Here is a 21,475-nt window from a genome sequence, read left to right as displayed (position 1 = left end):
TATGTATCTCTGTGTGTGTGCATATGCTATGTGTGTATTTAACTTCTCACCAAGGCCAGAAGAGGGCGTTGTATGCTCTAGAGCCTGAGTTGCAAGGGCATGTGAGCTGTTCCATGGGATCACAGTCAGGCCCTTCCCAAGAGCAGCAGGTGCTCTGAATCTCTGAGCCATCTCTCCTCTCTCCAGACACCCCCCCTTTTTCTTCTTTTTTTCTCAGTGTCCTGTGTCACAGGCTGGTTTGAACTCACTCTGCAGGTGAGGATGGCTTGAATTCCCTTGGCTTCAGCTGGTCGTACCATCATGGCCAGCCAGCACTGTCCCTTGTCCTTAAGAAGGCTCAGCACATTTCTCCCATTTGAAACTTTATTATGATAGTTGTGTGTGTGTGTCTTGCTGGGGACCGAACTCCGGCTTCCGTGTGCCAAGCCAGGATCTGCCCAGGAGCTGCACCTCGGGACTTCTGCTCGATTCCTGGTAGGAGGTCTGCTCCCCTCCCGGCTGTGTACCCCAGTAGCCCAGGGACCACTTCTGTTGGTTCACGCCTGTGCCCTGGTATACAACAGGCGATCCACAAGTCCTCAGTGAACGCTGGAGTCCAGTGAATGCAGTTATCAGTTCTACCGTGTCCTCCGCCACTCAAGTCCCTCGCTGATGGGACAGGATCCACAACCAGAAGACCACTGTCCAGCGGACCACGCGCGCCGCAGTGCGCCGGCGTAGCCACGCCCCTCCCGGGCTCCCAACGCGCTGCCCAGGCACGCGCAGGCGTGTTCACCCCACCACGCTTCACGCCTCTCTCGTGCGCCTGCGCCACGCTCTGGATCGAGCTTGCGCCTGCGCGTCGCTCTCCGGCCGTGGGCCCGGCCGGCGCCTGCGCGGTGGCTCCCGAGAGTGGGGGGGCGAGGTGGTGGAGGAGGAGTAGGAGGAGGAGGAGGCGGCGAGAAGATGGCGACTTCGAACAATCCGCGGAAATTTAGCGAGAAGATCGCACTGCACAACCAGAAGCAGGCGGAGGAGACGGCGGCCTTCGAGGAGGTCATGAAGGACCTGAGCCTGACTCGGGCCGCGCGGGTGAGAGCGCGGGGGAGGGGAGGGGAGGAGGGAGGGGAGGAGGAAGAGACGCGGGGGCGGGGCTGCGGCCGCCGCAGGTGTCCCCACGCCGCCAGCCGGTGCGGAGCGGCTGCTCGCGAGATTGCTCTTTGGACTGGACAGGTGGTCCCATCGCAGCTACCTGAGGGGACAGGTGTCATCTATTATTGTTACCTGAGGGGACATGTGCCCTCATCATAGCTATCAGAATGGACACGTGTCATCCCCTTGATTGCTACCTGATGGTACAGGGACTCCATCATTGCTACCTCATAGGACCTACGACTCCATCATTGCTACCCGAGGGGAGAGGTGTCACCCTGCATTGCTACCTGGTGGGGCAGGTGTCACCCTTCATTGCTGCCTCCAGGGATAGCTGTTCCCACCATGTTATCCGAGTGGATAAGTAGCCCCATTGTTGCTACCTGATGGGACAGTTGTCAGCTTTATGCTACTTGAGTGGACAGGTCTCCATCATTGCTACCTAAAGGAGAGGGGTTCCCTGAGGGCACAGTTGTCACTCCTTTGCCACCTGAGGAGGAGGTGGTACTGTATCATTGTCACCTGTGTCTTCCTTGGGTGCTCCTACTTCTGCCATGAAGCAGATGTTATCCCTCTTGGATAGCTGAGTGGTCTTTCATGTTTGGAATCAGCATAGAGGTGGCTGCTTGGTTCCCATGCAGCCTCTGTGCTGGGGACCAGGTGATGGGCCTCCATTCTTGACAGGAAACCACTGCCACCAGGCTGGGATGGAGGGTATGACGGCCTCAGGTGGCTGGGCCATTTGACAGGCATGGCTGGCCTTGCTGGGTTCTTGGCCAAGTGGAGTGGCTATGAAGCCTTATCCTTTCCTATCAAGTGTGTGGTGTCACACATTCCTCAAGGGTGAAGGAGGTGATGCTGTTGTGTGGCGTGTTCTGCACACCCCTAGGCCTGGGTTCTGAGTTCCATGTGACCTGTCAGGGGCACTTAAGTGACGCTTTGGTTTATCAGCGGGCACCTTTGGGTCAGATAATTTTATAGTCAGTTGCTTGTTTCTCCAAGATTGTGGCATCATGGGTGAAAATGAGTGTTTGAATGTTGTGGCTTTCTCACTTTCAATCAGACTCTGTCCCCAGAACCCTCAGGAGGGGAGGCATGTTCTCCCTCAGTGTATTGGGAAAGGCATTGAGAAAGGACAATGCATGAACAAATACAGTGTGTCATCTGCAGGGTGGAGATGGTGGCGCACAACTTTAATCCCAGCACTTGGGAGGCAGAGGCAGGTGGATTTCTGAGTTCAAGGCCAGCCTGGTCTACAGAGTGAGTTACAGGGGCTACACAGAGAAACCCTGTCTCTAAAAACCAAACCAAGCCAAACAAAAAAGTGTATTATCCCTGTGTCACTTACAGGGCAGTTGAGTTTGCTTCTTGTTTCTAGCACATAGTAGGCACCTGTATACAGTTGGTGTCAAATGTTTGCAGTGTAACCAGAACAAAGAGTTGTGTGGTTGATGTTTTGATGGACATCTGGTTTCTTCCTGGGATTGAGAGTGAGTGACGTGGAGATGACTGAGGCGAGTTCTCGGGTAGCGCTGACTAGCCTTGATCTCACGGAGCAGCTGAGGATGGCTTTGAATGCTCTCGCCTCCACTTCCTGAGCCCTCAGAGGACAGGTGGGCCTCATGGTGCCTGTCCTGAAAGGACGGAACAGCCTGCTTGGAATGTAGTTGAGAAGTAAGGTCTGTGTGTGACCATGGCACTCAACGGCTTCTAAATGTATTCCTCGAGCCATGTGACCACACCATTGTCTTCTACAACAGTTTCATTGCCCTATAGGAGCTTGCTCCCCTCAGCAGCCTAGCCACATCCCCTCCCTGTGGTTATGGCTGTTCTGGGATCACAGCCCTCTGTCTTTGCAGAGTTGGTCTCCGTGCTCAAACCATCCAGGGAGCATTTGCCCATGCCCCATTCCTTATTAAGAATGTGGCAGGTTGGTGAAAGAGCACGCTGGCTAAAAGGTGCTTTCCGCCAAGCCTGAGGATCTGAGTTCAGTCCCTGGGACCCATTTGGTAGGAGAGAACTGACCCCCTGAAACTTCTCCTCTGGCTTCTATATGTGCAATGTTCCATGAATAACCTTGAGTTCAAAATATATATAACGTGGTAGCAGTTGCCTGTCTCTCAGCAGTCTGAAGGTTGAAGCAGTAGAATTGCTGTGAGTTTTGATTCCCAGCATTCACTGGGCCAAAGGGCTCAGCCAGGATGGTCTCAGGTCCCCGCCCACCCCAGCCTGGCCAGCCACTCAGTGAAACCCTGAGCTAGAGGGGTGCTCAGTGGTAACCAACTGCACTGGCTGAGGGCTCAAGTTTATTTCCCATCATCCACAGCAGACCGGTTACAACTGCCAGAGACTCCAGCTCCAAGGGGATCTTGGACACCTGAACTCACATGCAGCAACACACACTACCCATAGTTTAAAAATTAAAATTATGGCCAGTCGTGGTGGTGGAGCATATCTTCGATCCCTTCATTGGGGAGGCAGAGGCAGGTGGATCTCTGTGAGTTTGAGGCCAGCCTTGTCTACACAGGGAGTTCTAGGATAGCCTGGGCTACATAGAGAAAGCCTGTCTCGAAAAAGAAACAGGTTGCCGGGCGGTGGTGGCGCATGCCTTTAATCCCAGCACTTGGGAGGCAGAGGCAGGTGGATTTCTGAGTTCGAGGCCAGCCTGGTCTACAGAGTGAGTTCCAGGATAGCCAGGGCTACACAGAGAAACCCTGTCTCGAAAAATCAAAAAAAAAAAAAAAAGAAAAAAGAAACAGGTGAAGGCCTCTAAAGAACAATGGCTGAGGTTGGACTGTCTCTACACACATGTATACACACATGCACACACATGCACATCCATGTGCACACACAAAAATGTAAAAACATGATAAAATTTACCTATTGAATGTTTCTTTTTTTTTTTTTAAGACTACATTTTGATTGATTTTGAGAGTTACGCCTGTGCTATGATAACTTTATAGGGCTGGTCAGTTCCCACCATGTGGGTCCCAGAGATCACAGGTGGGTCATCAGACTTGGCAGCAAGCCCCTTCCTTTACCCTCTACCTGCTGAGCCATCTTGCTGGCCTCTTTAATGGTTATCACACATCTTGGGTCTACCAGCTTGTGCCTGCCCTCTGTTACTTCGTCCTCTTTGAGGTGTCAGAGGGGCTGGTGGTGCCAGATCATTCTGTCGGCTGGATACTTGGGATCCTCTCCTCTCGGCCCCTTGGAGACTGCATGCTGAGCACAGGTGTCTGTGCCACATGGGATGACAGCAGGGCCATTGGAGACCGTGCTGGGTCATGTGTGAGGTGCAGATGAGAGGGCTAGCCTGAGCAATGGGGCATCTGGAGCCTCTTCTCCGCAGAACTTTCTCGACAGAGAAGGCAGGAGGGTAGGGATGGCCTTGCTGGTGGAGGCATCGTATGTGTCACTTGTTGGCCATTGGCTTGGAGCACTGGGTTCCTGATGTGGCTGGTGCTTGGTATCTTGGGCCACAGGAACTGGGCCACAGAGCATCCTTATTCATTAGGTGTGGTGGCACCTATGTGTTGTCCCAGATGCTTGCAAGGCTGAAGCATGAAGATCCTAGAGGCCACATATTTGAGGCTCTCTTTTACAATATTGGTAGTGCAGGCTAGCCCTGCCTGGGCTGAGGGGTGGCTTTGTTGAAAATAGGAGTTGGAGCATTTGTTGTGTGTGTGTGTGTGTGTGTGTGTGTGTGTGTGTGTGTGTGTAGATCAGAGGACAGCTTGCTGGAATTGGTTCTTGCTTTTCCTCATGTGTGTCCTGGAGGTTGAACTCAGGTCATCGGGCTTGGCAGCAATCACCTTTATGCCTGCTGAGCCATCTAGCTGGCCCTTTGGTACTTTATCTTGTACTGCTGGCTGCCAGGGCCATCTGTGACCTCTGTAGTGGAAGCATCCCAAGCTGCTCTCAAGAAGATAGGGGTGCCACCCTCATCAGTGTCCCACCATCTAGGAGCTCCTCTAGGTGGTGGTGGGTAGCTCTAAGCAGGTGAAAACCATCTGCCCATGCTCAGCCCCAGGACCTGGCAGAGAGAGCTTTGCTGGTGAAAGGACCTTGTAGATGGGGTTGGTAAGACTGGGACCTTCTGAACACAGGAGGTGGCCGGCACGGGCGAGTGCATGTCTCATCTAGCCTTCACGAGTTTAAGGCCGGCCTCAGCTATATAAGACCCCATCTCCAAAAAAAAACCTAAATAGAATAAAGAGAATTGGACACCACAGGACACAGGACCGTGGCGATCCGGTTGTGTGACAACAGAGGTGGGCGAGGACAGAGACAGAGCCAGTAGCTGCTCAGAGGTGCCACATACAAAGACTAGGCAGAAGAATGCCCACCTGGGGTGTCCCCGGGCCCTGTCATTTCCTTGTCATTTCACAGCTGTGTCATTTTCTGTTGGGTTTTGAGCCATCTCACTCTATAGCCAGGTTGGCCTCAGAATCCTGTGAGAGAGTGACAGTTGTGAGCCATGTTCCAGGCTTCCACAGATGTGTATGTGTGTATGCATACACATACACACACACACACACACGCATGCACACACACACATGTGAATGTGGGCAGAGGGGGACAGCAGGTGAGGTGGGGTGTGTGGGGTGGGAGTATGTACACGTGAGCATGTGTACATGTAGGCGTGGGCAGAGTGTGACTCAGGTGTCCTGCTCTGTCACCTCTATCTTATTCTGTTACTCCAAGGCCTTTGTTGTCCTGGCCCTGGGCTGCTGAGCAGTGTGCCACAGCCATCCTCTCATCTCCTGTGCTCTGAGGCTATGAGAACGTGCAAGCACACCCAGGTTCTTATGTGGATGCTGAAGATTCATCTCAGGTCCTCGTACTAGACCATCTTCCAAGCCACAGTGTGTAGACAGGGTCTCTCTCTGTAGCCCTGGCTGGCATAGAACTTGCTCTATAGACCAGGCTAGCCTTGGACTCAGATATCTACCTGCCTCTTATCTCCCCAGTAGGATTAAATGTTTGTGCCACTATACCTGGCCCTCTTGATCACTTAAAACATTAGTTACTTAATTATTTTTCATTTATTCTATGTTATGTGTACTGTATTTTGTCTGCATGTATGCGTGTGCATCACGTGAATGCTTGGTTCCTGAGGAGGTCAGAAGAGGGCATTGGATCTCTGGAACTGGAATTATAGCTAGTTGTGAACTTCCATGTGGGTCCTCTGTAAGAACAGCACTGTTCTTAACTGCAGCGGCATCTCTGTAGCCCTGGACCCCAGGACATACAAACAGTATGAGGGGAGATGTTCCAGTGGGGAAAGTGCCGCCACATCTGGTGCCCTGGACCACGGGGCATGCTTTAGGGTTTCTGTTGTGATAAAATGCAACGAAAGGAACTTGGGGAGTTGGGATTATTTCAGCTTAAAACTCTCAACCCCTCCATCATTGAAGGAGAGGGGGCAGGAACTCAGGGCGGGTCCCTGGAGGCAGGAGCTAATGCAGAGGCCATGGAGGGGTGTTGCTTCCTGGCTTGCTCAGCCTGCTTTCTTATAGAACCCAGGACACCAGCCTAGGGATGGTACCACCCACAGTGAGCTGGACCTGCCTCCACCAATTGTCAATCAAGAAAAAGTCCACAGGTCCAACTAGAGGAGCATTTTCTCAATTGGGGTTCCCTTTTCCAAAATGATTATAGTTTATGTCAGTTGACATAAATGTAGCCAGCACATTTATGTAGAAGAAACCGCTCCTGCATATTGGTTTTCTGGGGCGCATGCGAGCACGCGCACACACACACACACACACACACATACACACACACACACTGGCATGTACACACCTCTTCACAAACTTACAGAACAAATAAATAAGTGGAAAAAAAAGTAAAGTCAGTTATGGGCTGTATGGCCAGACCACATGTCAAAACAAATAAGCAAGAATGGCAGCATGGCAGGGGTGGAGCCCCTGCCTAGAGTCCTCCAGTGAGGGGCCGGGGGCGTGGCTCAGGGGTGGAGCTCTGCTTAGAATCCCCCAATGAAGGGCAGGGGGTGTGGCTCAGGGGTGGAGCCCCTGCCTAGGATCCCCCCAGTGAGGGGCTGGGGTGGTTCAGCTAGGTGATATCTTCCATTGAGGACTTGGTTACCGAATCCAGGCCTGCGTTCCTCCTGTCTCAGGAGGCAGAGCCTGCCTTCACAGACATTTGTTCTTTGTCACAGTTCTGGTGGTGGCCATGGCACCATCACTTGGAGCTTTAGCTTGTAGCACTTTTATCCATTGCTGGTTGTACAAAATGTGTGCCTAGGTGGTCCAGCAGGGCAAGAGGCTCTCAGAGAGCTGACCTTGGTCCAGGTGCTTGCATTCACACAGTCAGCAGGTAACGCTGGGTACTCCTCTGTGCAGTGCTGGTGATGGAACATGTCTCCCCTCCCCACCACATGCTGGCAGGGTGATGAAGCCTGGCTCCATTTTCCACTAAGCCACATCACCACCCCTGCATTTCAGCTTTGGTGACCCCAAATAAAACAGTTCCTCATCTGGTCTTCTCAGAACTTTGTGGGCCTCTGCTTAGCTCACCCAAGTGGAAGAGGGAATGGGCCTTCTGCTGGTGACCAGCCAGCCACTTGCCTTGGGAAAGTGGCACCAGGCAAGAATTTTCTATAAACCATGTCTCTCTCTCCCTCCCTCTCCCTCCCTCCCTTTCTCTCTTTTTCTCTCTTTTTTCTCCTTCCCTCCCCCACTCCCACCCTGTCTGTGTGTGTGTGTGTGTGTGTGTGTGTGTGTGTGTGTGTGTGTGTGTGTTTTCCTATCACCATCCCTGGGGCCAATGAGCAGTACACACCTGTGACTCCTGCCTTGGTTCCTCATGGTCCCTGCTTGGTCCCCGTGGGCCTCTGATCATTTGTATGGGGCTGCTGCCGCACAGTGAGCTGTAATTTCCCAGGAGAGTAAGCAAGGCAGGAGCCATTGGGGAAACAATGTCAACCTGTGGATACCGTATGCCCATAATGTGCAGCACACAGAGCGCCCCCCAGAACTCAGCGCCAGGTGTGAGGCTTCATGGGTATAATCTGAGCTACAGGACTGAGGCAGGAGGATGGCTGCAACTTAGAACTCAGCTTTGGTTACATATTGATACTCTAACCAAGCACCCATCAGTGCTGCCCTTCCCATCCCATTGCTTGGGGGGTGAAGCAGGAGGATTGTGGGTTCCAGCCTTGGCAGCATAGCAGCCCCCCGATGGGTTTGGAGTGGAGAGCTCACCCAAAGTTGAACCTCTCTTGAGGATGTTGTGCAGTCACAACCAGAGAGAGGAGTGTGGCTCTGAGTGCCTGGGACATGTACATACAAAGAGGGTAGCTTTGCAGAAACTGTGGTTGCCTGAGACCTGGCGGCTTGCCATGGCCAGTGTTGTGTTGCCAGTAGCATGCCTGTCATAGGAGTATGAGACCCACAGAGCACATGTCACAAAGTGAGTTGGGCAAGCCAGACTGCCCCAGTAGCCAGAGTGATTTCTTTCACATCATGCAGTTTGAGAGCATGCCAGCCTGTCCGGCTGCAGCAGGTGTGCCAGTCTGCAAGAACCCATGCACAAAGGAAGTGGCTCTTAGGATGGTGGCTTCGCAGTAGCGTGGCTGGAGGGAAGTAGGCAGGTGGTAACTGGAGCAAGGAAGGCTGCAGAGCAAAGGCAGTGTGGGAGACGGGTTGGCGTGGAGTTGGAGGTGCTCTTGTAGTGATGGTGCCCAGAAGGGGTTAATCACAATCTGTGTTCCTTGGGTGAGAAGCCTTGTGGCTCGGAGTGTAGGAATCGGGCTTCTAACCCCAGTCTCTCCTAGTGTCCCTGGCCTTCCAACACAGGACTGACCCTGGCACACCTGCATACACGTCATACACTGTGAGGCCTGACCTGACATACACGCATACACGTCATAACTATGAAGACTGACCCGACATACACGCATACACGTCATACACTCTGAGGACTGACTCATTGACTGAGGCTTGTTAGTTGCCTTGGTTTTCATTGCCTGCACATCCTCACATTTGCTCCCTGTACGTGCTGGATGTGGAGCCTCTAGGTCATTTGTCAGGGAATGTCTCTTCCCGTGTCTTCCATAGCTGCAGGAAAGGGTGCAAAGTTTCAAGGGGTGCCAGGTAAGGAGGACGGCTTGGGCACTGAGACTGGCAGCTATGAGTCAGTAGGGCTCCTTGCTTGGGTGTTTATGGGGTGGGAGGCCTGTCCTGGAGCGCATGGGCAGCTGTGGCTAGGGACAGTGCTCTGTCACTCCGCTTGTACTGCCCCTCCAGCATGGCCTGTTAGGGTGGGTACCTGTCCCAGCCAGGTGTCACTGTGTGTCCCTGGATGGACAAATGAGGAAGCTCCCTCATGCCTTGAGGGCCAGGGATTCAGAGTCAACATTTAGTATTTGCTAGGAGCAAGTGAAGTGCAGCAGCCTGGTGCTTCTGGGAAGTAGCATGCTAGGTTCTGGTTGCAGGCATGCTAGGTTGCCTCCTGTCCTGTTCAGCTCTGCACCCTCTTTGGAGAGTGAGGTAAGGTTGTATACCTCTGTCAACCATTGTGAGGAGAGAGCAGTTCAGCACCAATGACTCTCTGTGCTGCTGGCAGGCAGCTGGGGAACACTAGGGAGACACTCGGCCGGTGCGTGATATCCAGACAAAATATACTCAGCAGGCACAGGCTGACTTAGAAAGCATGGGGTGTACTTTAACAGATGCAGGCTGTACTCAGCAGGTGTGCAATGTATTTAGTAGGCACTCAGCAGGTGTGTGGTGTATTCAGCAGGTACTCAGCAGGTGTGTGGTGTATTCAGCAGGCACTCAGCAGGTGTGTGGTGTATCCAGCAGGCACTCACCAGGTGTGTGGTGTATTTATTCATCAGGCACTCAGCAGGTTTGTGGTGTATCCAGCAGGCACTCACCAGGTGTGTGGTGTATCCAGCAGGCACTCAGCAGGTGTGTGGTGTATCCAGCAGGCACTCAGCCGGTTTGTGGTGTATCCAGCAGGCACTCAGCAGGTGTGTGGTGTATCCAGCAGGCACTCAGCAAGTGTGTGGTATATCCAGCAGGCACTCAGCAGGTGTGTGGTGTATCCAGCAGGCACTCAGCAGGTGTGTGGTGTATCCAGCAGGCACTCAGCAGGTGTGTGGTGTATCCAGCAGGCACTCAGCAAGTGTGTGGTGTATCCAGCAGGCACTCAGCAGGTGTGTGGTGTATCTAGCAGGCACTCAGCAGGTGTGTGGTGTATCCAGCAGGCACTCAGCAGGTGTGCGGTGTACTCAGCAGGCACTCAGCGGGGGTGCAATGTGCACCTGGGGACCCTGAGAGAGTTTGCTCTTGGGGATAGATTCCTGGCTTTTCTAATGAGAGAGGTTCTGTCACCATGGTTGGAGGTCCACCGCTCAGGAGCACCCTGCTCCCTGGTTGTCTTTTGGGTGCCGTCAGGCAGGTGTGATGACTAGTTGAGTGCAGAACCTCTGGCAACTCAGGTCTTGTAGGCCAAGCAGTAACCTTGCAAACAGATGCATGCCATGGGGCTGTCTGGGAGGGTGCCTGCCTGAGAACACTCAACTCAGTTCTGCCACCACCCCAACCCTGGGCATGCAACTATAACTCTAAAGTGATCATTCCCATCTGGGCCTCGGTTTCCCCTCTGTAAAAGCAGTATGCTTTGTTTGGGGGCTAACTGTAGACTCCAGATGCTCAGCCTCTTAAGTGCTGAGGTCAAAGATGTGCACCACCACACTCAGCCTCATGAAACAGGGTCTCAGCTCCATAGACCAGGCTGGCCTGGAACTTGTGGCAATTCCTCCTGCCTCAGCCTTCTTACTGCCATCACCAGCCTGCAACAGCACAACCTAGTGCTTAATCTGCACTACCCTGCACTGTCACACCAGCAGTTTGATAGGGTACCATTTTCCCCTTGCTCCCCAGCACTTGCCCAGGAGCTTGCTCAGGCCTGCAGCCCTGTAGCCGCTGGCTCCGAGGGTTAACTGATCAGAGGCACTTGCAAGTGCATCTCTCCCCTTTACGTAGGGAATGGGCCTTCTCTCACCCCATCCACGGCACCTTTTGATGAATGTTTATGCTTTTTGACAAACTCCAATTCTTGGTGTTGTTTGTTTGTTTGTTTGTTTTAATTGCTTGAGTTTGATGTCATATACAAGAATTGCTGCTGAGCCTGCGTTGCTCCTGCATTCCTGGGGTGCAGACTGGCCAACCTGCCTCAGAGGTCTGCAGTTTCCAAGATGGCTGCACTTGGGTTCTACCTCATGTCTTTGAGTGTGGATTCTGAACGCTGTCCAGATTCCATTCTCTGTGTGTGAAAATGCCATTTTCCCAGGCGGTGGTGGCACACGCCTTTAATCCCAGCACTTGGGAGGCAGAGGCAGGCGTATTTCTGAGTTTGAGGCCAGCCTGGTCTACAGAGTGAGTTCCAGGACAGCCAGGGCTACACAGAGAAACCCTGTCTCAAAAAAACCAAAAAAAAAAAAGAAAGAAAGAAAGAAAAAAAAGAAAATGCCATTTTCCCAGAGACCTTTGCAGAAGCTGCTCTGTCCCATCCAGTGTCTTGGCGCCAGAGTGTTCTTTCCTGTTGGTTCTATACTGGTTGGTTATTTGATTGTCTTTGTTTCATTTGTTGTTTTGAGACAGGGTTTCTCTGGTTAGTTCTGGCTGTCCTGGTCCTGGAACTCACTCTGTAGACCAGGCTGGCCTTGAACTCAGAGGTCCTCTCTTTCTGCTCCAAGTGCTGGCGTTAAAGGCCTGCACCCCCTGTGCCTTTACTTTTTTTTTTTTTTTAAGTATAGAATAGAGTTTATTCAGGGCATGGGGAGGGGAGTTAAGAGGCAGAGAGAGGCAGAGAGAGAGAGTAGAGGAGAAGAGGCTGGCCATGAGCACATGGAGGGAGGGGAAAGGGTGAGGGGACAGAGCAGGAGCAAGGAGGGAGAAGCAAGTGAGCAAGGGGCCTTTAACTTTTTTATTAGATATTTTCTTTATTTACATTTCAAATGTTCTCCCCTTTCCTGGTTTCCCCTCTGAAAAAAACCCCTGTTCCCTCCCCCTCCTCATCAACCCACCCTCTCCCACTTACTGGCCCTGGCATTCCCCTACACTGGGGCATAGAGCCTTCCCAGGACCAAGGGCCTTTCCTCCCATTGATGACTGACTAGGCCATCCTCAGCTACATATGCAGCTGGAGCCATGGGTCCCTCCATGTGTACTCTTTGGTTGGTGGTTTAGTCCCTGGGAGCTCTGAGGGGTACTGGTTAGTTCATATTGTTGTTCCTCCTATGGGGCTGCAAACCCTTCAGCTCCTTGGATCTTTTCTCTAGCTCCTTCATTGGGGACCCTGTACTAAGTTCAATGGATGGCTGTGAGCCTCTACTTCTATATTAGTTGGGCACTGGCAGAGCCTCTCTGTATCAGGCTCCTGTCAGCCAGCACTTGTTGCCATCCACAATAGTGTCCGGGTTTGGTGATTGTATATGGGAAGGATCCCCAGGTGGGGCAGTCTCTGGATTGTCCTTCCTTCAGTCTCTGCTCCATAGTTTGTATCTGCAACCCCTTCCATGGGTATTTTGTTCCCCCTGGCCTTTAACTTTTTAAGGCTTGGGGTTTTTTTAATGATCATTTCCACACATGTAGAAGCCAGAGGATAATTAGGAATTACTTGTCTGCAACACTTAACACACATTGGTACAAGTCTATCATCTTATGGTGATGGCCAGTCCATAGCAGGTGCCATCTACTGTCCCAGAGAATAGGCAGGGAGCAGAGCCAGGATAGCTCTGGGCCTTCAGGAATCTCTGGGGCCCAGATTAAAACCTAGATGTGGAGAGAGAGGTATCGCTGTTAGAGGACATGGCATTGCTGTGTGGATGACAGAGATTGAGAAACGAGCATGCAGGGGCCTGCATCCCTGGGAAGGTGGGTCCCCATAGCCTTGCTGCCCTGGGCAGGCATCTTTGTACCTGGGAACCTCCCATTTGTCTACATTTACCTGGGCTTCATCCCTGCTAGTGGGCTCATTAGGTTTCATCGGAGTGAACCTCCTGTGGCTTGGCCTCTTGTGGTCCAGAGCTGACTGCCACCACCTACCTCCTTGCTTATGGAGTGGCCCGGCCCCCTCCACAGCACACTCACCCTGTGACCCCAGGTCCTTTGCTCATGCTGTTTACTATGTATCTCTGTTTAGCTCCTCACATGGGCACTATCTTCTATCTTGTGCCTGTCCAGTTGCTCAGCCATTCTGCTGCAGCTTGCTCTGTGAGCTGTGAGCTTGCTTCCACTGCTTGCTGCTGTCTGTTCCTCTGCTTCCTGCCTGGCCTTCTAAAGAGTCAAAGAGGCTGCTGAAGGGTGCAGAGGGGCCCTGGGCATCCCTCCCTGAGAGCCCCATGGCCCTTCCACTCTGCCTTTTAATTTAGCACAGTTGTGTGTGTCCGTGGTTGGGGATGGGGGGGCGGGGTGGCTGCTGCACTGTGGTGCTCATGTGGAGGAAGTTTGTGGAGTCAGTTCTCTCCTGACTTTCTATGGGTTCTAGGAATTGGTGGCAAGTTTGGTGTCAGGTGTCCCATCTCCTGAAAAAGCCCACAGTCAGACCTGGCTCTGACCTGGGCCTGCCCTAGAGCCTCTGCACGTGCTGTCCTGGCCATTGCTGCTAGTGAGCTTCCTGCTCAAGCCCGAGCTTGGCCTCCACGCTAGCCAGCCTTTATTCTGTGAGCTGTCCTGTCCCAGAAGGACAGCCTGTGAGGGAAGCTCGAGATAGCTCTGCCTGGGCTTGCATTCCATTGGGTCTTGGCTCTGACTGGGGCTGACCCGAGCCTGCAACTGCTGGGCCACCTCAGTCCAGGGTATGGGGGATCCATTCCCAGAAGTGTCAGTGGGGAGCTACCTGATAAGCCCCCAGCCATTCCAGACCCCCAGCATCCAGCCTCACTGGTGGTATGGCGGAAGCCAAGTATTCTGATATGTAAGTTAACTTTAAAAAATAATTTAGGTTAGCTGGACAGTGGTGGTACATGCCTTTAATCTCAACACTTGGGAGGCAGAGGGGGCAGGCAGATCTCTGAGTTTGAGACCAGCCTGGTCTACAGAGCTAGTTCCATGATGGCCAGGGCTACACAGAGAGCTGTCTTGAAAACCCAAAACAAAAAACAATTGAGGTGCAAGGCAACTTTGTGAGTAAAGGCCTTTGTTGCCAAGTCTAGCAACAGGAGTTTGAGCCCTAGGACCCACATGGTAGAAGGAGAGAAATGCCCAAGTGGGCTCAGCAGTCCTTGCCATCCTGGGCTAAGGATGTTTCCATTATGCTTCCTTTTGGAAGTGGGCTGGGAAGTTCCAGAAATTTCCTTGGGTGGGGGCAACCTTTGGTGGCTAAGTGTCCCTGTCACCAGTGAAAGGCCCTCTTCCATGTGAGACATGAGACCCTGTTGGCTTTCCAGTTAAACGGTGCTAGCATATAGGAAAGTCTAGACTCCTCTTGTCACCTCACTGCACGAGAACCTGATAAAGATTTTCTTTTTCCTTTTTTGATGCCGCTGAAGATTGAACTTAGGGCCCCAGAGATTCTAGGCAGGGCTCCACCCCTGAGCCATGCCCCTAGCCCCTCACTGGGGAATTCTAGGCAGGGCTCCACCCCTGAGCCACGCCCCTAGCCCCTCACTGGGGGATTCTAGGCAGGGCTCCACCCCTGAGCCACGCCCCTAGCCCCTCACTGGGGGATTCTAGGCAGGGCTCCACCCCTGAGCCACGCCTCCCGCCTCTCACATAGACATCTAGGTTCTGTCAGCCCCAGGGTAGGAGACTGGGTTTGAATCTCATTTTTCTATTTGGTAATTTTGATGATGCTTCTCCAACCTATTTTCTGTGGCGCTGAGTATACTTATCCTGCAGTGCAACTGTTAACTTACACCTAACTCTAGAACACTCCATACCTCCAAAAGGAGAGTTTTTCTCTGTTACAGCAGAGACCCAGCAGAGAGCTCTAGCAGCCCCTGATATACTTCCTTGCTCTGAGGGTTTGAGTGGATAGTTTGCATCCTTGGGGTAACGCACAGAGTGGTACTATTTTCTGGCTTCTGACACTCAGTGGCTTGTTTTCTAGGTCTGTCCCTTTTTAGAGCTGACCAGTATTCCCACACCCCAGTCCGTTCCTACTCACACATTGCTGGTGGAAACTGGGCTCTCTCTTTCTTGCCCGTTTGCCGTTTGCCGTCATGAACATGTGTTTCGGTGTTTCTTCCTTGTCTTTGGGACTGGAGTGCTGGTCATTTTATATTTTATTTGTTGAAGTTCTGAGCAAGTTGGCTTCATTCTAATTAGAATAGAAACCTACTGGTGTTGCAAAAAAAGAAAAGGAAAAGGAGAGCGAGGGCATTTGAGCTGTATCACACAGCAGTGATGGGAGTGGTCACCACAGCAGTGACAAGGTAGGATGGCCTGCCAGGGTGTGCCTAGAATAAGGCTGTGTAGACAGCTGGGTGTCAGGATGGCACAGGCTGGGACCAAAGACTGATTGTCTTGGGAGCCCCAGGAGAGCTCATGGGTGTAGGAAGGCTTGGGGGTGGGGGTGGGGGGCTCGGGGTGCTGGGCATCCCTTCTTGTCTCTGACCTGACCTGTGTGTGTTGAGCTGCCTTCCCTGCCCAGTGTGGATGCTGTTCCCACTGTCCTCCACTATGAGCATCACGGTTACTGGCCAGGGTGTGCTCTGAGCAAATATGCAGGTGAGATCCCACCTGGCCAGGACCTGAGACCTGGAATACACAGGACCTGAGGAAGACTGAGTGTGAGTTCCCATGGGGTCGCAGCCCCACCCCTAACCCTGAGTTCTTACATAACCGCTGAGCACTCCTGAAATACAGAGCAGTCTAGCTATTTCAAGCCATGGTAATGAGGCCATCTCCATTTTGTTTATCTCCCTGTGGTTCTATCGCCCCTCAGGGAAGCCATGACCCGAGTGAGGTGGCATAGCAGTGTGGGGACCACTGTCCAAAGAAGTTCTTTGTATTGCCAGAGTGGGGGACATCACCACTTCCTGCACCTGCCCTTACCCGAGCACCTCTCAAACTGGGTCTGGGCTGGGCATGGCGGTGCATAGCCTTCATCCTAGCCTTTGGAGGCAGATGCAGGTGGATTGCTGAGTTTGAGGCCAGCCTGATCAGCCTGGCATGTCTGGCTTCACGATTGGGGGCATCATATTACTCTTTCCAGGCAGGATTTAAAGTTTTAACTGCTGCAGAGTTTGGCCCTCTGAGGTACAGGGACTCACATGCGCATTCTCTCTCTCTCTCTCTTTCTCTCTCTCCCCCTCTCTCTCTGTCTCTGTCTCTTTCTGTCTCTGTGTCTCTGTCTCTGTCTGTCTCTGTCTGTCTGTCTGTCTGCCTCTCTCTCTCTCTTTGTCTCTCTGTGTCTCTGTCTCTGTCTCTGTCTCTGTCTCTGTCTCTCTCTCTCTCTCTCTCTCTCTCTCCCTCTTTCTCTCTCACTGTATGCCAGAGCCCAGCCTTACAGCCTTTGGACTGCTGAGACAAAACCTGGGGACTAAGACCAACAGCCATGTATTCTGGCTCAGGAGACAAGGCTCTGACCACAGGTCAGCCACTTTGCTTGCTCCAGAGGCCAGGAGGCACTTTCGTGCCTCAGCTGGCTGCCAGCGCCCTGGGCCAGCAGGATTGCATTCTTTTCTCTCCATACCGTGACTATCACCTACCATCCCCACCTCTGACATAGTCTGCCACCCTCCATGGCATAACCTGCTGTCCCCCAGACACAGCCAGCTGTTGTCCCTCTGACACAGCCTACCATCCCCCCCTGACATAACCTGCTGTCCCCACCTCTGACACAGCTTGCTGTCCCCACCTCTGACATAGCCTGCTGTCCCCACCTCTGACACAGCCAGCTGTCCTCATCTCTTCTCCCTTACCTAATGATATGTATCTGAAGAGCATCTGTCCCAGCAGTGTCCTGATTATGCAGGAGAGGGTACCAGGGTTTTGGTTTGATTTTTGGTTGATTTGTTAGACGGGGTTTCAGTGTGCAGCCCAGGCTGGCCTGCACTCACAGAGATCCCCTGCTCTGCCACTGAGTCCTAGGATAAAAGGCATGTGCCACCACACCTGACTGTGTCAACAGTTTTAACTCTTTTTTTGTATTTTGAAGGGTTCCCCCCCTTTTATTTGTTTGTTTTAGAGACAGTCTTCATGTAGCCCAAGCTGGCCTTGAACTCTGTTGGCAAGAATGTGACCTTAAACTCCTGAGCCTTCTTTCTCTACATACCAAGTACTAGGATGACAGATGTCCCACCGCTACCAGTTTTGAATATGATTTCTAGAACACAGTGACCCACACACTGCTGCTAAGGTCACAGTAGCCCTGGCCTCCTATAGTCAGAGTGGATGTATCTTTCCTCATACCACTGCCTGCACCCACACCTCTCTCTCTCTCTCTCTCTCTCTCTCTCTCTCTCTCTCTCTCTCTCTCTCTCTCTCTCTGACACACACACACACACACACACACAGGGTTCTGGGTGCCAGAACTCCAAGGCACAACCTTGGAGAGTGTGGCACAGCTTGTCTCTGAGTCCTGTAGGCAGCTCCATGCCTTGGCTGGAACTCTGGAAGGAGAGAAAGTCAGTGAGATATTCCCTGCTGGACGGCCATTTGGGGACTGGAAGCTTACAGTATGTGTCACAGATTGTCAGAGAGGCCCAGAGTGAGAGGACAGGTTGGGCATGTGGTGGTGGTGCATGCCTCCCATCCCAGCACTAAGAAGGCCGCACGGCACCAGGTCAGAGCCAAGCAAGATGGCACGAGTGTGATCCTGGCAGTGGGAGGCGAGGACAGCAGACTCCATGGAGCCTTCTGGCCCACACATTTACTCTAATCAGGGACCTCTAGGCCAGTGAGAGACCCTGTCTTAAAAGGGGGATGGGATAGGGGGCTGCCAAGATGGCTCAGCCAGTAAAGGCTCCTGCCACCACTCCTGCAGACCTGAGCTCTGTGAAGGAGAAAACTGACTCCCCCATGGTCTCCTCTGACCTCCCATGCCGTCCCCATTAAACAAGTAAACAAATGTAAAGATCTGGGAGGGGATGCAGGAAGATGTGTGGCCCTGTGGCTCCTGCTGGTGCACACCACCTCACAACTAACTGGGTAGACAGTGCTAGAGGAGCAACACAGCCAGCCTGTCCGCATCCGGCAAGCCTGCGTCCACACCAAGAGGCCTGTTGGGCATCAGTAGCTCTGCTCTTGAGCCCCTCTGCAGTGGGTTCTAGAGGTGGAACCTATCAGGGAGGAGGCTCAGCTCTGAAGACCTGGACTCGAACAGTCTGCTGTCCCATCCTCAGCTGATGGCCAGCTGCCTCTTTCTGCTCAGTCTGGCCATAGCTGGGCCCTCTTCTTTCCCAGCGACCTCCACAGAGACCTTCTAGTAAATTCTGCATCTTCAGAGAGGCTATGTAGCTTTCTCTCAACCCCACTGCCCACATCCTCCTGTGGTCCATGCCAGTACCCCCAAAGGAAAAAAACAAAACAAAACAAAAAACCAAAGGCATAGCAATGTCCACCTGTCACCCCAGCACTCAGGAAGTGAAGGCAGGAGAATTATGAGTTCAAGGTCAGCATGGGCTACATGAGACCTTGCTACCAGGCCTGTGAGAAATGCTTTTTCCCAAAACAAGGTGGATGTCTCTTGAGGAATTAAACTTGAGGCTGACATCTGTCTTCCACACACAAGCACACTCATACTCACACACACACACACACACACACACACACACACACACACGGGAGGGGCTTAGTGTGTGGTACATGCCTGTCATCCGAACACTAAGGCATGCAGAAGTTCACGGTCATCCACAGCACACGGCCAGTCTGGAGCCAGAAAGCCTCAGTTCCTTGGGGTCCAGCCTGTGGCAGCTCCCTGAGTCCATAGCCCTCCAGGCCCTCACCACCCCTGGAACTGTCATTGTATAGGTCTAGCACACCCTCCTGGCCCCTCCATGTTGGCTACTCATGGGAGCTAGCCTGGCCAGGCCCTGGTACCACTCCCCTCACTCTACGCCTTACCCTCCACCCTGTTCTTGCTCGCCGTTGCCCAGCCCCCTTCCTTGCACATCTCCCAGGGGTCCCCTCAGCCTGTTTCCTGCGACCCTTTGCCTCCGATGTTACACTCTGGACCTTTGCTGAGCCTACATCTTAATGAGATGAGGTCCCAGGTGTGTGGGCTTGGCACGCAGCACAGGGCTCCATTCTCTATCTGCCCTTGCTTGCGGCTTTGGCCATCTTGTCATCCCTTGGCTTCTGGCCGCATCCCTCTCCTTAAGTCCAGGCCTCATGTTTCAGACCTTTAGCTGACTCTGTAGAGACCCCAGTTTTTAATGCAACTACCTTTAGAGGTTTGGGTGGGTGCGAGTTTCTTGGTAGGGCACAAGTTTGTTTAGTGCAGGCCCCAGTCCCCAAGCCTGTTCAGTCTAGGCTACGTAACTAGAAACGCTGTGTGGTCACGTGCCCCACAGCCTCCTGCTGCCTCCCATGGTAGGTAGGGGTGTGACTCAAGCACAGAGCCTAAACCCAGAAAGCATCCCTTACTCACCAGCCACATGTCCCAGCCCAGCCAGGAGCAGGCGGCAGCTGGTCAGGCCCTCAGCTCAGCACAGAAGAGCCCAGGCTGAGGGACCCCTGCAGAACCATACTGTGCTGTACACTCCTACCTTTGGGCTCTTCCTGGTCTTAGCAGGCTGTGGGTACTGCATCCCTGAAGACTTGAGGTATGTGGGTATTCTAGGTTTTCCATGTTTTCATTGTTTTTGCAGACGGGTCTCATGTAACCCAGGCTGACTTCAAAGTCTATGAAATCAAGGATGACCTCAAATCCTGATCTGTCTGTCTCCATCTCCTGAGGTACAGGCTTGTGCCACCACACCAGCTGTTATGTGGTGCTAGGAACAGAACCCAGGGCCCTGTGCGTGCTTGACGAGCTACAAGCGCTCTACCTACCTACTGAGCTCCATCTCCAGTCTACAGCACAACTAGGTTTTTTGTTTGGTTTGGTTTGGTTTTTGTTTTTTTGTTTTTTTTTTTTTTTTTTTTTTTCGAGACAGGGTTTCTCTGTATAGCCCTGGCTGTCCTGGAACTCACTCTGGAGACCAGGCTGGCCTCGAACTCAGAAATCCGCCTGCCTCTGCCTCCCAAGTGCTGGGATTAAAGGCGTGCGCCACCACCGCCCAGCAGGTTTTTGTTTTTTTGTGACAGGGTTTCTCCGTGTAGCTCCAGCTGTCCTAGAACTCGCTCTGTAGAGCAGTCTGGCCACAGAGTCACAGAGAGTTGCCTGCCTCTGCATCCAGAGTGCTAGGGTTAAAGGTGTGTGCCCCAATGCCTGGCCCCAGTACAACTGTTAGTCTTCATAGAGCACTCCAGACCAGAATGGTGACAAGACATCTCCCATTGACTCATGGGACAAGCTGGCTTGTAACAGAGGCTCCTTCCTGACCTGAGGCCCGGACTGGAAACTGAGGACTCAGGAATGTCTCTTCCCTTTATGAGACCCCACTCAGGAATTGGCACTTGGCCAATGGGGAGGGCTGGGGTACCCTATGGAGGAAGGAGAGCCCCACAAAAACAGCTGTTCTGCACAGACCCCAAGGGACCCGTCACAGCTCTGGGCCCAAGTGCCTGTGTCCAACCTCCACCACTGTCTGGAGAAACAGCCGGCGCCGCCCGCCACAGACCCGCTCATTCTGGGGTCTGGAAATTTGGCAAGAGCTGCAGAGCCTGATTAAAGGCATTCCGAGGCTCCACCGTGCTTGTGTACTCGAGTCTGTGTTTACAGTGGGCCGGGGAGATGGGGGAGGCTGGAGGCCCACCCGGGGGCTGTGGTGACTCAGCCTGGAATCTACGTGCCTGTGTCCTCCTCCATTTATTCTGTCAACCTGGGCATTGTCCCCTCCTGCGGGCAGAGTGCCCTCAGTGTGCCAGGTCATCCTGGTGACCCAGCAGGACCCCAACAACGTCACAGCAGAGAAAGGACATGAACCCAAATGAACCAGGCATGGTAGCTCAGGGGCAGAGACAGGCGGATCTTGGAGTTCAAAGCCATCCTAGTCTACATATTGAGTTCCAGGATAGCCAGTAAGACCCTATCTCAAAGGTAAAATAATTTTTTAATAAAAAAAAAAAAATCCAAATGTAAGAGTTGGAATCCTTGGCTCTTTCAGAATCAAAAGTATGAAGATCAGCAGGGTAGTAGTGCATGCCTGTCACCCCAGCACTGGAGGCTGCAGCAGGGTCTCAGAGCACCCTGGGTTATATGAGACTCTGTCTAAAACAACATGATCAGTTAGGCAATAGGAATCCCTACTGCTCTG

At 52.8% G+C, this 21,475-nt stretch overlaps 1 protein-coding gene across 4 annotated transcripts in view; it reads left to right on the top strand.

Annotated features, from left to right (window-relative positions):
• The first annotated feature begins 884 nt into the window (after nucleotides 1-884).
• Nucleotides 885-21,475, top strand: part of Crtc1 (CREB regulated transcription coactivator 1) — a 66,473-nt gene continuing 45,882 nt past the window's right edge. For 3 of the 4 annotated variants that reach the window (XM_031340111.1, XM_031340110.1, XM_031340108.1), the window contains exon 1: nucleotides 886-1,071. In XM_031340111.1, coding sequence (XP_031195971.1) covers nucleotides 946-1,071 — 126 coding nt within the window. In that variant the 5' untranslated portion in view covers nucleotides 886-945. Of the gene's footprint in view, nucleotides 1,072-21,475 lie in introns of all 4 variants that reach the window. The other variant, XM_031340109.1, reaches the window with a different exon arrangement.

This window comes from Mastomys coucha, unplaced genomic scaffold (assembly GCF_008632895.1).
Source record: "Mastomys coucha isolate ucsf_1 unplaced genomic scaffold, UCSF_Mcou_1 pScaffold22, whole genome shotgun sequence".
NCBI classification, from domain to species: domain Eukaryota; kingdom Metazoa; phylum Chordata; class Mammalia; order Rodentia; family Muridae; genus Mastomys; species Mastomys coucha.
Note: the sequence above shows the minus strand (reverse complement) of the source record. Positions and strands in the feature narration are given on the sequence as shown.